We start from the raw sequence: 15,659 nt of genomic DNA, 5'->3' as shown, positions 1-15,659 counted from the left end.
AATATAAATTATTATTATAAAGTTATATTTATTTGAATATTATTTAATTTTTTCAAGAATGAGATTTCTATATTGAAACTAGAATTTTTGTAAAAATTCAATTAATTTTTTTTAATCAATTCTATTTTTGAAATGAAAGAATTCATTTCTTTTTAATTTAAAAATATATATACATTTTAAAAGAAATAAAAATAAAGTATAATTGCATAAGAATTCAATTAAATTCTTTTTCCAAAGAAGCTATAAGTCAAAACTAGCCAATAATTATCTCTGAGTGGCTTAATTTGTTTGAACCTCAAGTCTCTGTCTCTGAGAGAGAGAGAGAGAGAGAGTGAGAGAGGAGAACTGTGAAGGGGAGGGAACGACTTCATGCAAGTATAATAGCTGTTGAAGAAGGTCTCTCATGTTTTTTCCAGAAACCTAAAACACATAATCCACATTGATTTGTCATGATCATGGTTTTGCATTTGGTTTCTTTAGCATGTATTTGCCATAATCATGGTTTTAAATTTGGTTTCTTTAATATGTCTAGTATCCACACCCACAACTCAGGCATATTATCATCCTATCTACTAATTTTCATATATCATTGGTCTGTATGCTGTCATTTTTATTTGGTCTGTCGAGCTGGAAAGAGATGCTTCAGTTTTGGGAAGCATTCAACTTAAAACTAATAGAAGATTCATGAATTCAACATATATGATCAGTTTCACTACTCTGAAACTCCCCATTATTGTCCTGTACTAATTCTGTACTAAAGCAACATTGTCATAGCAAGTTAATATGCCATGCATAAGCAGAGAGAATGATACAAATTTCAAATAACTAAAGCAAAAATTAAAAGACAGGTTTCAAGTTAGATGTTGTCAAAAATTAAGTTAAATCTATCTATGGGAATCTGAAAGTTACATTTTGGCATAAAACAAGGAGTCACTGTCACTGCTATAACGAAGAAGATTAAAAGCAGAAATGAGATAATACAATGCTACAACCATGGCAAACCAATTCATTTCTGAGGGAATGCCAAATGCTCAAACACCGTCTAAAACAAGAAGAATATCGAAAACAAACTAACCATTACCTGCTCTTAGATCTCCTTTGCTTCATATGCTCAACCTTCTACTAATTAGCTTCAATACACATTACACAGCGTGTGAATAAATTATTATCAACAAATTTCCCAGCCTGGAGAAGTAACAGAATCAAACAATTCCACACCTTCTCTATCAAGAAAGCATAACCCATTGAAGAACAAGTTAATGTGCAACTGATAGCTTCTATCAAGAATAAAATTTTTTCTTCAAATCCTGCCACACTTCAAGGCCTCTAGGATGTTGTTTTACATATTGTCTAACAAAATAGTTTTCCATGCTTGCAACTATAGTGCTCAAGGCGAGTAGGGAATCAACAGTTCCTTGCTCTTTGAGCCAGTTATACATTGCTACCCTAATCTCAACTCTTTGTCTCGTGTAGGAAAGATATGCTGGGAAGTTGACTAAGCACGATATGGGATAGCCCAAATCATTTACAAGAAAATCAATCTTTTTTTCAATAACTTCCTTTGTCTGGTTAAGAATTTGAGGGGAAAGTCTGATCATTTCACAAACATCCTTGCTTTCCAAACCAGCTTTCACGATGCAATCAAATCTCTCCTGGAGTTCTGTTCCTCTGCCTCGAAATACCTTGAGTGCATTTTCCATTTTGTCTGTGTTCTCTACCAATCCCATATCCAACAAGAATTTAATCTTCTGCATTCTTGACTTTAATTCCTCCCCTGAGTTTGGCAGTCGTTCAATTCTTGATCCCATTACCCATTTTGTCATTTCTCGTGGGTCATCCTGAATGATTTTACATAGTCTCTTCTTCCCAACATTCAAAGTACCAAGTAAGGTATTGGTTTTCTTCAATGTGCATGAGCCCAACAAAAGCGGGTGGGATCGAACAATCTTCCCAATCTCACTCATGTCCATCTCAATCTCTATCAGAAACAGAAAGCATTGCCTCAAATTCAACACAAATTTTCCAATTTGCAAGTGAGAGAAATGTAGAAACATGGAACATATCTGGTTCATTGAAGATCCAAATTTGAATAGAAAACCAATCAGGGATAGTGTTTTACAGCCTGAGCCCTCAAATAGAATTCCTGGATGCTGCCTTATCATGCCACCTAACTGTTCCTTGCTGTAACCTGTTTTGCTAAATAAATTCAGAAGTGACAGCATCTGGCTCCAGTTATATCTGTTCTCCAACAGCTGGTCCTCAATCCAATCTAACTCAATTCCTCCTTTCCTCAATATTTCAAATACCTTTATAAAGTCTATATTCACATCCCCAATCAAAAGATAAGGGCTACAAGCAACCACCTTACCAATAAAAGACTGGCTAAGCCCCAATTGTTCGTAAGCTTGAAGTTTCGATCCCAAGACACCATAATCATATCGGAAAACTTGTGTTGCTTCCTTGTAAATCCTTCCCATCTTATTTCTTGGAATCCCATAATTACACAAAACATGATAGTTCTCTAGCAATAAGTCATCATCATTTAAAAACATCAAATCACGGGGAAGAAGAGGAGTATACTCAGAAGGTTTTAAACCCAGACTCTCAAAGAAAGGTTCAAATTCATTAATGGGATGATACCGCAAGAAACGGGCAACAGACCACCAGATATCTGTCTCAGTATCAACCTTCTGTAATAACTTTCCTAGAAAGTGAGGTGAGTTTAAACTCATATCCTGTGCATCCATAAATGGGATGTTTCTAGTAAGATATAAATACTCCAACAATGCACCCTGAGCTCCTTTTCTAGTGGCCCGAGAGATTTTGGCAGTGCTTTGGCCATTACCCAACGGAGATTTAGCTAAATGATCACAATTTTCAGTTCGAACTACTCTTTTTCTACCATAAAACCTAGGATTCTTTGCAATGTGAAATACAGACCCCATAGGCCATTGTGGGGTTTTGAAGATATCAACAAAATTTGAGGAAACACATTTGAGAATGGACAGTGTTCTAAGTTTATGGAAATAGATCATGGTTAGATTGATGAAAAAAGATTTTCTTTTTCAGATACAAGAGACCATGTTTAATAAGCTTGCTCACTAGAAATGAATGCCATGAGAGCTTCTGGTGGAGTTTCTTACATTGAATTTTTGTGTTTTGGAGTTTGCCTGAGTTAGTGCCCGCTAAGAGAGATTTGGAGATAGAGCTCGAGGGTTTCTTGCCTCTCTTCTCCGCTGATTCAGTGGTTGCAGAGATGTCGCGGAAGCGATCCCAAAAGACGACACTCGCCAGAGGCCAGAGGGCATTTTAAGATGCAGTAACCTCCTAATCATCCGGCCTTCGTTTTAGATTTTTGCAATATAATTAATGAAGTAATTAATTTTTTTGTATTATAATAAAATACTTTTTAATTTGATAAATTACTTTTTAAGATGTATTTTAAGGCAGTCATTTTAGAAAATTGTATAAATTTAATAGAAATGAAGATAAAATTAAAAAAAAAATAATGTTTAATTTTTTAAAAATATAAATAAAAATAAATGAAGGTGATATTATTTTAAAAGTAATTACAAAATAAACTAACCTAATCTCAAAATTAGCCCATCTCAAAAATCATAAAATTTGATTTCCAACTTTATAAAATCATTTCAAGCCAATAATTCCAAGAATCGGACCAAAATTGAGACATCTAAATTCTCACTACCTCAATTAATTTTTTTTTAACTTATAATAAAAATATATCAAGTGAAGGTTTCTCAATGAGTCATAGAAATGACAAGGGAAAGGGATAATTTGAATTCGACTCATTTTTAACTTTTGAGAATCGATACTTTCAATGAATTATTTAAGAGTCAACTGCCATTCACTCATCTAATCCCATTTTCCCTAACCAAACTCGTTGATTTCAGCCCAAACTGAATGACTAATTATTTGATACACCAGGAGCACTAAAAAGATAGTGCTATCTCAGAGAAAAATGAATCCTCCTTATAATAGGAAAGTGAGTCCCACACCTAAAAATTTCTCCAAACTAAAGGGACATCAACAAAGATAACAACAACAAAATGGTACTACAAGGTCCATCAGATCTTAAAATGCCCTTTTTCTACTTAAATAGAGTACAATCAGAAGCCAGGGTCTTGTCCTCTTATTCAAACAAGTTAGCTTCAAACTCCAACCTCATCTGCCTACATTTACTAAACAATCAATATATGACACTCAAAGCTTCATTCCATGTTCAACAGACATCATTAAGAGGAAAAGGAAAAAGAAATTGAATCAATTTATATGAGAAATGACATCCCACTGAGCAATTCAATTATTCATACCTTAAATTACAACAGTCGAGCTATAGACACCTACCCTAGTAGAACTATAGAAAAGTCTACTTGATGACAAAATTACCGCACTTAGCTACAACTAGTAGAAAATAAAAAGAATCAGTAGGGGGTAAGGGGGCATAAACTTTAACATCAGTAAGATTTCATTGAGACCAAATTATTGTTTAGGAAGGTAGTAAGGGTATCCACCCATTCCCATGGGTGTTGGTGGTGAAAGTCCGACTGGCTCTTTATTGACAGCAACTGGTGGTGCATACGAAATTTGAGACACTGGAGGATATGGAGCAGGTGCTGTGGGAGTACTTGGGTAAGAAGAAGCAGGGTATGATGCCATAGTTTGAGGATAGGAATAGCCAACAGGTGCAGCACCAGGATGTTCTTTTCCAGGCTGTGTGTATCCAGCTGCCATTGGCAAGGGTACTGTAACCACTGGTCCAGGCAATTGCGTTTGTACTGTTTTGGCCTTGTGAGTATCAGCGAGCTTAACAATGATAGTTCTCCCCTGCAACAAGAACAATTATAAAAATTTGTTTCGATGATACAAGAAAAATTATCCAAGTCATATGAGGATATCAATGTTAATGTAGCATGTGCAACTCCAACTAAGAACAAAATGATAAAGCCCCAGCACCCAGGACAAGTAATTAACAATTCACTTGACAAAAGCAAGTCATCTAATATAGGTATTTAATTTAGAACTTAGAAGCATAGTCTTGTAGATAACTGAAAATTCATACAAGAATAGTTACATTCTACATGGCAATGATGACATTATGGAAATAAGTAGTATGAGGAAAAAATCCATTAAGTCCCTATTGCCAAAAGGGCCTTATACACACACACACACACACATTAGATGGTTGCTACTTTAAAAATGGGCATTGCATTTGCGAAAGATAAGGGCCTGTTATAAAGAAACAGTTCTATGTTTTTCATTTTTCATTTTTTAAGAAAACACCAGTTTTCATTTTTCATGGAAAATAAGAAAAAACAAGAAAAATGTGTTCACCTGTCACTAATAAAAAATAACTTTCTAATTCAAATTTTTTTTTAAAATTATTTATATCTTTCACAATTAAAAAAATCATTAAAAAAAATATTTAGAAACTTATTTTACTTTTAATTTTTTTTAATATGTGTTATTTATTTATTTTATAATAATATGATTAATTTTTTTATCATTATAAATAAATATTCTTCTAAATATCAATTTTAGTTACGAAAAAGTTATAGTACAATTTTAGTTACAAAAAAGTTATTTTTTTCCATTTGTAAAACGATTGGAAAAAAAACATCATGTTATAAAGAAAAATAGTGGAAAAACAGCTTAAAACTGTTTTCAAATCTTACTTAAATTTTGAAAAATTGAAAATTGAAATGGAGAATTGGAAAGAAAACTAGAAAACTAGTTTTCCAGTTCTACATTTAAAAAACTAGCACATGTAATCACAAAACTCTATTTTCCAGCTAGAAAACTACTTCAATTTTACACAAGTGAACAGACTCTAATAATGCTCCAGTATGACCTTTAGTTAGTGCTCTTTAATTTGGAGAACTTAAAATTAAAAATTTTCTAAAGCTTGCTACTTATATTTTCTAATCTTTCCGCTCATAAGCCCCTCTAGTCCTTGCTCTCCACTAGGTCTGAAAATAGTTTAGGGATTCCTTCCCTAGAGAGTCATGTGTTGGAATAAAGGAAAAAGGCATGCTGTCCTGGCCATTCATAAGGAAACATAGACCATATCATCGACTTACCCCAAGTGTCTTCTGTGGATCTTCTATGGCCTTCTTTGCAGCCTCCACCGTCTTATATGTAACAAATCCAAACCCACTGCAAATTGAAGGGAAAATACAATGACTTGATGGTATCTACCGATGTATAATTTAAGCACTGGGAAAAATTAATGATAGAAGATATTTCTTAACTAAAAGAGAAAGCAAATGGTATGGTACCGTGATTCATTGGTATCTTTGTCATAGGCAACTGAACCTTCTTCAATCTCACCATGCCTTCCAAAAAAGTTGAGCAGCATCTCACTTGAGATCTCTGGTGACAAACCCCCAATATAGAGTTTTCTCTGGGCTGAATCTGGTGTAGTACTTGCCCCGCTTAATCCTTCACATGCTAAATTACAGACAGACATCCGACCCTGAAGTTATAGCAATAGTGTTAAATTTAAAGAGAGACAACAGAGGACATGAGAGACTATAATGATTGAGAAAAAGGCATGAAAAGTGAAGCATATCTACAAGATGTAAGAATCAGTCTGATTTTGAAATCATTCCCCAATACCTTGTGGCATAATTTTTATGAACAGTCAGTGAAACAGTACATATCCAAAAACAAGTGTATATACTCATTTCTATTCAACTCAATTAAGCCTTTATCCCAATCTATTTGGGATGCTATATATGGATCCTCATGCTCCAAATTAAGTATATGTATTAAATTACTAATATAAAATTCTAACTCCTCTTTTCATATGGACAATTTTCTGATAGCATCTGCAAGAGAGAGAGAGGGAGAGAGAGAGGAGAGAGAGAGATTCAATAAATTGTCAAGACCATCTTATTATCTCAGAAGAGATCTTGGCACTAAAAGTTACTACCATAGAAATGACAGGTGAGTGATTTACAATTACTTTCTCCCTCCCATATTAAGGATTCACCTTTGAAACCAACTTGTAATGGAGCTTAACAAATTTAGATAATGTATTGAAATAACGCCAATCTCCAATTCCTGCTTCAAAATACTATCTTCAACAAAAGAAGCATTATCCATGAGTTCTTCACTGTTTACTCCAAGATTTCCTTCCTTTAAAAAGCAATATACTAAAGGATATATTGGCAACCATTAACACTAGCCATATACAATTTAAGATTTTGCAATAAATAAAGACCATCAGCAAAGTTCACAAAAAGCAAATCAACAACACAAAATTCTGTCCATCCACAAATCAATAATGGTATGTAACCACCGCATTAAATATATTCAAAGGGGGTTCTATATTCCAAAAGCCTTCAAATTCCACTCTTTCTGAATGCCAAAGGGAATTGATCCTTTATTTTGTTAGTCTGGCCCTACAATTAAAGCCTCTCAAAAATTTGGTTCCTCTTTGCATACATGTTCAATTTTGTACTTAGACATATAAAAGTGAAAAATTATCATAGGGCATCCAAAAGAGCAAGAATATACTATATTTGTGATTAAGGAAACATTCTCTCCAATCCAAAATGTTGTCAACTTTCAAACATTATTCTAGTTCTAGGAATTTTAGCTAAGTGCATCATATTTTCACTACTTGAGCTCTATTGTAAAAAGGGTAGGTGATAGAGGGACCAATATCAAACTTAAGTTCAAAAAAGAACAGTTGAAATGAAGAAACACAACGAGATTTTATATGCTTGTAAATTCCTAGACTGCAATTCAACTGACTGCTACAACAAGAGTTAAAGTGGTAAAGAAACACCATGTCTATTAACTTAGCATTGTAGGTGTGAGTCTGTGAGAATGCCAAGATTAATACACACAAATACAATAAAGAACCATATACAAAAGTGGAGTTAAGAAAGAAAGGTGATTGAAATGGTTTGGACATGTCCAAAATAAACCAACAAAATGCACCAAGATAAAAGGCCGAACACAACCAAGTATAGGAGTGTAGAAATGAGAGGTAGACCTAAGTGACTTAGGATGAAGTGGTTTCTATAAGCACAGTAATAGTTATTAAAGGCTCAAGGTGCTTTAAGGCGCCAATAAGTCCTGGAGCCTAGGCGTAAGGCGCAAAGCGCAGGCGCGTGCCTCAGCGAGGTGAGGCGCAAAAATAAAAAATTTAAAACATCCATAAAAGTCAAACAAGTGTAATGTTTTTTTTTTCTTGGGCACATATCTTGAACTGGGTGTGCTGGTTTGAGTTTGAGTGGTAGTACATGCTTTTCTAGAACCTTGTGCCTAGAACAAAGACGCACAGCTAGGCGCATAAGGCGCTAGGGTTCCAGCTTGTGAGCCTTGAGCCTGAGGCATGCCTGAGGCGTGCCTTTAATAACCATGGCTAAAATAAACAGAATGGATGCAAATGATCCATATAATCAACCACAACAAATTGGGATCAAGGCATAATTAAGTTGAACTGAGTAGTTTCAAAAAGTTCAATCTAAGAAATTTGCAACTGCAATTCCAACTCTGCAATCAAAATCTGCAATCAAAATAATTATGCCTCTCATGCATTTCAAAGTAACTTGAGCTATTCTAAGTTAGTAACTACCATAAATCTATTCTTGCCTTATTGTATTCAATTCTGCTTAACACAGAAATCTATGTACTTAAAAAGAATGTGTGAGCGTGCATACACCCAAACACAAGCATGAGCACACATAAACAGGAAATGTTCTCCTGTTGAGAGAATAATAATAGAAAGATAGTGGATCTTTTTGTTAATGTAAAGGAAATGCCATCATGTAAAAAAAATGCAGATGCTTACATCAATCAATTTGCTAGGTGCTGCCAGTGCACTTTGTGTTGATTCCATATGTTTGTAAGTAATGAAACCATAGCCGCGAGATTTTCCTGTTGCTTTGTCATAAATGACAGCCCCTTCTTCTATTTCACCATGCACTCGAAAGGCCTGTACCAAAAACATATAGTAGTCATTTCCCTGACAAATTAGAAAGAAAGAGTAATAAGTCAAAGAAAAGACAATAACAAGTAGCAATTATTTTATTTGAATAACTTTGGCCGAAGCTAGTGTCATATGGAACAATCATCAGCCTAGCACACAAAAACACACTCAGCAATCAGCAATGCACTCACAGCACACAAGGTTTCTGAAGTGGTATTCCAGGCCAAGCCACGAACAAAAAGCTTTCGATGTACTGGATCTGCACTGGCTACACTTTTAATTTCTTCTGCAATGGAAGGATATTGGGACCCTCTTTATGCATCAACATGCAAACAAGCACACACGCACAGAGTCAATCACACAGCATACAGTTGAACAGTAGAAGTTACACTCATATGCCACCCTTTAAATAGAGAATAGCACTAGCAGAAGATTCTCACAACAGGATACCCTTCCTGAAGTGATGTATAGGCTCTATCACTCTCTCAAAATAAATGAAGGATCCTAAGCCATAAAAACATAAAATCTTAAGATGCAATTATGGAGCTTCTAAAAAATCTAATAAAGAAATGCTTAACGTTTTATTTCAACTGCAAAAGCATACAGAAAGCCACAAATGGAAGATTGGAATTTTCCCAAAGAAAAAAAAAAAGCATTAGATTTCAGTTTTCGGATAAAAGGTTTCCTAAAATATCAATAGGGGTTGATATTCTGGTTGCCAAGTATAAAAACCGATAGCAATTATCAATTCCATGGAACTAACAAAATCTTTGGTTTTCACTAAATTTGGTACTCTCTCGGGGTTTTGAAAATTCGAAGTTAGACTCCAATCATCATCAGTCTCATGAAACAGATCAACTCATAGCTGATTTTACACTATATCCCACAATCATTCAACTAAAACAAACAAAACACAAGAACTTATAATTCCTTCCAGGTTAAATTTTACTTGGCAGCCAATACAATAAAGAGAAGAGCAAAGAAAGAAAATAACCCAGAAAATAAAACCCAAGGAAAATTAAAAAGGAGCGAGAGAAGAAGACGCACAGTCTAGAGAGAAGATCGACGAGCTGGGATTTGCTGAGAGGGTCGAGAAGAGAACGGAGGTGCTCTTGGGTTGTTGAGATTTGAGCGCCGTTGCTTGCCTCCTCCATCTTCCTCTTCTTCATATCTTCCATTTTTAGGCTTTTCTTAGCTTTCTCTATTCTACCTCTGTGCTGTGTATGAGAGAGTCGATGTGATAGGCTTATACAGGCTTCAAACAGGATGTACCTGTGCAGTGCTTTTGGTTTCCAATCCTTAGAAAAACTTCGATCTTTGTGAATCTAACATATGTAAACATGTAAATTTTATTTATTTTTCATATAAATTTTATTATACATATAAATATATAAATTTTATCTGAATTTTATTATATATATATATATAAATTTTACTATATATTAATAAATTATTTAATAAATATTTTAATAAAAATTAATTTTATTTTATATTTTAATAAATATATATTATTAAATTAAATGTGAAATCGAATTAAACATAAAAAATAAAAACATTTCTATTAAATAAGAAATATAATACACCTCTCCTCTTATTTTGAAATGTTCAAAATAACATTTTCTTTTTTATTTTTCATATAATTTAAGCCTCATCTTTTATTTATTTTCTTTTATTAATACATCTGCTTTCATAAAATAAAAATTGCGTCATTTTTCCTTATTATAATTTATCCAATCAAAATATATAACAATAAGGAAAAAAAATTCTCAAAAAGAAAATAAAGCAATAATTAAATTTTAAATATTAAAAAAAATATAAAAAATATTAATGTATAATGAACTTTCAATATTTAATGGTATATAAAGTCCTAATTAAATTTATATAAATATTAATTTAATTTTTTTAAAAGCATATTAATTTTAAAACTTAAAAAATCTTAATTGATCAAATAAAATGTAGAAAATAAAAAAAACTTAAAAATTCTTGAAAAAAAGAAAAATATAACCCTAAACAAAGAGAAAATCAAATTTTAAACTTTATAGTTTCTAAAAAAATAATATTTTTTACTATTATCATAAAAATTTTATGAGGCATTGAGCTTTCATAAATTTTAATAAATATTTTAAAATTTTTTATAGGTATAAATATAATGGTAGTTTTATAAAAATTAAATTTTTTTACAATTATCTATCAAATGTCGATGGAGCAATGGCCCCAATATTTTAAAAATTTGTAAGGATTTATTAGTAATTTATTAAAAAAAACTCTAAATTTTTTACTACAACAGTAATAACATAAATCTTTTTGTCAAAAAAATATCTAAAAATCATTGTTTCTTGACCTTTTCTTTTTTGTCAATTTTATTTTATGTAATTATTAATTTTTTTAAAAATTTAAATTATTGAATAAAATTATCAAATGAAAGTCTAACAACACAATTTTTTTATATTTTTTCATCAAATTGAAATTTTAGTATCTTTTTTATATGATATTATTACTATTATTAAAATTTTTTTCTTGCTATAATTTCATCATACTCAAATTATTTAAAAAAATTATTTTTATAAATTAAAACTATGTCATTTATTTTAATTTTTAAAAAAATTTTTTATCCATATATATATATATATTGCAAGTTAAATATTTTAATTGGGTCCTTTAAATTGAATTTCTATTTCTATCACTGTATATATATTATTTTTATGAATTATATATTCTAATTGAGTCTCTTTAAATAAAATTTTTAGGTCTGTCATTAAATTCAGGTTAATATAAATATTATAAATTTTACCTATTTCAAGTAAATTGTAGAGAGTCTAAATAAATTCTTAAAAAATTTATTAAATTTAATTTTAAATTATTTTTAATACTCTAATTAATATATTTAAAAAAAAATATTTTTCTCAGCGACAGCTTTCACAGCAAGCTTTCATAGCAACGTCAAATCTTTTATCTCATATGATATTATGTGTAGCATGAAAAAAAATGAATAATAGTAAATAAGATATAATCCTTAAAATGATAAGATTTAATTCAAAGCAAAATATAATGTTGTTGAAGAAAATAATACAAAAAATTGAAAAAAAATTATAAAATATAAAAATATATGATTATTTATAGTGTTATACATCCTAAACTTGAGTAGAAAAACAATTTAAAAAATCTAATTTAAATAAAAATAATGTTTTAAAAAGTACTGAAATCAATAAGAAAATAAATTCTAGCTAATTAGGAATCTAAATGCATTCCAAATTGAAAAACGAGTTGAAGTAAGACTGAACTAAGAAAAAAAAAAGTAAGATATTGAGTTTTTCAAATTTTCATTCTTGATGCCCCATTATTCATACATAGATTTTACGATCAAATCACCTAAATTTCATTATTTTCCGTTGTTGCTGCAGCATCATCGTCAGCTGCCTCCCATTTTCCTCAATTTGCAGCTGTAGATGTCGCTGAATCTGTCCCCAAAAAGGAAGAAAACTATGAGGATATCCTAAAGCTTGTAGGTGAGTGTTGAAAAACAGTTTTATATCTCTAATAGTATATTTCAAGAAATAAATCTTTTTCATTTCTATACCTCTAGCTGTTGATGAAGATGCTTCCCAACATCTAGTTGCAATTTCAGTGCTTCGTTGATTTGCATGTTGCTGTAAGACAAAAATGGAAGTTAAAATGGCCATTGAGCTCATCACAAGAAACAAAAATTGGTTTGTAATGTTTATAGCTTTGAAATCTGATCTCAGGACTTTTTCATTCATTGAAGCTCTAGGCTTGAAGTATAGGAACTGATTCTATGTACTTCATATTTATAATTCTTTGGCTTCTAAAATCATCAAAAGTAGAATAGGAAGTCTGGGAACTTTACTTTTTCATGTAGAGATGAGGTATGTCATTGGTTATTCTTTCATTTTTTCCTGCAAAAACCGAAAATTGATTCATATCAGAAACTGCAAGTAGATTGCTTATGTACGAAAGTACTCTCTTTTTCTTCTGAGTCGGGATTGGGAGAGTAGGAACTCGAAACTGTGTTTAAGGATATATGTCTTTAGTCACTAGATCAAGCTAGACTAGGCTTAGGTTTGAAAGTACTTTACCCTGCCACAGAGTTTTATCTTGTTTATATCTGCGCATATACTTCTCAGATCGATACTTCTGCAAGTCCAAAAGATAATAAATACAAAATGGTGGAACCAGATCACAACTCTTAACTCTAGCTAGCTACATATGAATTTACTGGGGATGAATATATAGTACCTGCAAATGACTTTTAACATGAAAGATTGTCAATCCTTTTGATTCCATCATCTTCAGTACCGCCTTCGGTGTTGCCTCTATTGTTTGAGCAATAACAGTGATGAATAAAACTGGTTTTTGAAATACAATTAAGTAAAGTTCATGTCAAATTACATACTCTCAGCACCACCAAGACTGTTGACACAATGGACAAACTTATTGTGAAGATCTTGAGTCCATCTAATTCTTTTTTTACTTGAGAGACTAGGTCCGGAAGATGCACAACTACTACTTGAAGTAAAAGAAGCAACTCCCAAATCTCTTGGAGAAGATTTCTCTTGTTGAGAAGAGAATATCCGCTTTGAATAAAGATTAATTAGTTGCAATCAATTTATTAGCTTAATTAAATAAAAATATATATATATAGACAAATTTGAGAATATAAGGAAAGAACTTACATTAGGATTGTTTTGTTTATCAGAAGGAAGTTGAAGGTGTGTTCCAATCAAGTTGGAATTTTCTTCAAGTAACTTGTTATGCTCATCATGTGAAAGAAACTCACCTCCTCTCAAATTAATGCTAGAAAGACACTTTCTAAACTTTTCACAAAATTTATAGTGTTCATTGCTGCAGAAATCAGGTTTCATCAGAATTGTCTGTAAACTGGTTTCAGAGACAAAGTTATACCTGGATGATTGATTTGATGGAATCTGTACATCATTAGGCTCAGGAACCTGTGAAGAGCTCATAGTAGAAATGTCATACTCATATTCTTCTGGAAAGTCTAAACAGTCCTCAGTTGCATAAAAAACAGATGCTAACTGCTGGTCCAAATGATGTCCAGTGACACTAGATGAGATATTAGCCTCGAGATTTTGACACTGAGATCCTCCCTCCATTGCTGGTCTCCGGAAGCACGCGCGGCTTGTCTCCCTTTCTACTTTGTTGAGTGTATTATGAGTTATGATTGGGAAGATCAGCAAGTTGACTATGAATTTTGAACTTCAGTTGTTGCACTCCTGTTTTTCATCAAGAACAGCTAACTGGAGAAGATTTCTTATCTTTCTTGTGAAATAGTACCCAGGAGGGGCTCACAAATACTTCAAAATTTTCACTTGTTAATTTGGTTGAGACAATTACATTGGTTTGTATGTAAACACAATGGAAAGTACTACTTACTGTACAAGTTCTAGTAGTACACAGTTATATATAGTACAAGCTCAAGGCAGTGTTTGATGGACAGATGATATATAACATTCTGTATCTGATGACAAAAAGATGTGCTCCATTTTTGTATGTATGATATTTGAATGTCTTTTCTCCTTCTGAATCTGCCCATATCCAGTGCTTGGAGATCTCTCTTGTTCAATTATCAATAACATGATAATCATGGAAATGCTTTTAAAATTACTTTTCATAAAAGTACTTTTTTAGATTTTTTAAAATAATTTACTATTTAATCCCTAAGTTTTAACATTAATAACACTTAGGTCCTTATATTTTAGAAATTAAACTATTTAGTCTCTCAATTTTGCTTCTGTCAAAATTAGAAAGTGCTTAATTGCTTTGGATGGTAAAACCTAGGGAGTAAATAGTAAAGCAATTCCTTTTGAGGTGTTTTTGATTTCATATTTCTTATGATTAAACCATGCTAAAATACCATTAAAAAATTTTTAATGGCTTTTTTTAATCAATATATTTTAAAAAGTGTTTTTCTCAACAGTATTTACAACTGCAACTACAACAACAACAATGCCAAAATTGCTCATCCAATGCTAAGGCACTCTGCAGTTAAACTTCAACTGCCCATAAGAGGTTAAGGGTAAAGAATGGCAACATCCTTGCAACTTCAAATACGAATAAGGAATGGCAACATCCAAAGATACCAAGGTTTCTATCTTTAAATAAGAATTTATTATTATTATTATTATTATTCAAATAATTGGATAGCAAACGGGGGTGAACCAGGCCACTGACTGACTTTTTGTCTTCAACTTTGGTCTATTCAGCAGACTTCAGGATGCTTTTACCAAAACTCAATCTTGAGAAAGCTCTGGCCAAAAATAGGAAGGGGAAGCCTTTATTCCCCATTCTTTCTTTTATGGGTGGGATTTGAACTATTTCAATTTGTTCTTAAGAATTTTAGCATTGAAAATCTTTCCATTTTGTTTATTAAAGCATTTCCTAGAATGACTTCTCTTGGGAAATGCCACAACTGCACCCTTCTGTAATGTTGTTAGAAAGTAAGTCTCACATCTTAGATGATGGTTGGCATTGAGTTATAGATGAGGCTGTTAGACAAAACTATATTTAACAAATTGACCAAATGTTCATTGGAAAACAAAAAAAGAAAAGAAAGAAAGATGCATCATTTGTTTATCAAATTTTTGCTTCAATTCCTATTGAGCATCTCATACAAATTATAATCCAAAATGTGTGAAAGTATTGAAATTTACAACCAGAA

The 15,659-nt window shown here is 32.0% G+C and overlaps 2 protein-coding genes across 2 annotated transcripts; both read right to left on the bottom strand.

The window, feature by feature from the left end:
• Positions 1–856: 856 nt before the first annotated feature.
• LOC110648152 (transcription termination factor MTEF18, mitochondrial) lies at positions 857–3,352 on the bottom strand. Its single transcript, XM_021802280.2, has one exon. The coding sequence runs from the start codon at positions 3,033–3,035 to the stop codon at positions 1,281–1,283; it is 1,755 nt and encodes a 584-aa protein (XP_021657972.2). The 5' UTR covers positions 3,036–3,352; the 3' UTR covers positions 857–1,280.
• Positions 3,353–4,266: 914 nt separating this feature from the next.
• On the bottom strand, positions 4,267–14,331 carry LOC110648149 (uncharacterized). Its single transcript, XM_058143768.1, has 13 exons — positions 13,654–14,331; positions 13,374–13,554; positions 13,217–13,293; positions 13,057–13,114; positions 12,828–12,876; positions 12,540–12,609; positions 12,332–12,420; positions 10,010–10,234; positions 9,154–9,274; positions 8,825–8,968; positions 6,297–6,493; positions 6,099–6,174; positions 4,267–4,845 (listed from the first exon to the last, which is right to left on the bottom strand). Exons 1-13 carry the CDS (start codon positions 14,092–14,094, stop codon positions 4,501–4,503), a joined length of 2,073 nt encoding a protein of 690 aa, XP_057999751.1. The 5' UTR covers positions 14,095–14,331; the 3' UTR covers positions 4,267–4,500.
• Between the last annotated feature and the right edge of the window lie 1,328 nt (positions 14,332–15,659).

This window comes from Hevea brasiliensis, chromosome 3 (assembly GCF_030052815.1).
Source record: "Hevea brasiliensis isolate MT/VB/25A 57/8 chromosome 3, ASM3005281v1, whole genome shotgun sequence".
NCBI classification, from domain to species: Eukaryota; Viridiplantae; Streptophyta; class Magnoliopsida; order Malpighiales; family Euphorbiaceae; genus Hevea; species Hevea brasiliensis.
The sequence above is the reverse complement of the archived record's forward strand: the minus strand, read 5'-3'. Positions and strand labels throughout refer to the sequence as shown.

Coding starts and splice junctions, on each gene's coding strand:
- LOC110648152 (XM_021802280.2), bottom strand. CDS start 3,035: ATGATCTATTTCCATAAACTTAGAACACTGTCCATTCTCAAATGTGTT.
- LOC110648149 (XM_058143768.1), bottom strand. CDS start 14,094: ATGGAGGGAGGATCTCAGTGTCAAAATCTCGAGGCTAATATCTCATCT. Junction 13,115..13,216: donor ATGTTAAAAGTCATTTGCAG/GTACTATATATT, acceptor TTGGACTTGCAG/AAGTATCGATCTGAGAAGTA. Junction 10,235..12,331: donor CGGAAAATAATGAAATTTAG/GTGATTTGATCG, acceptor AGCACTGCACAG/GTACATCCTGTTTGAAGCCT.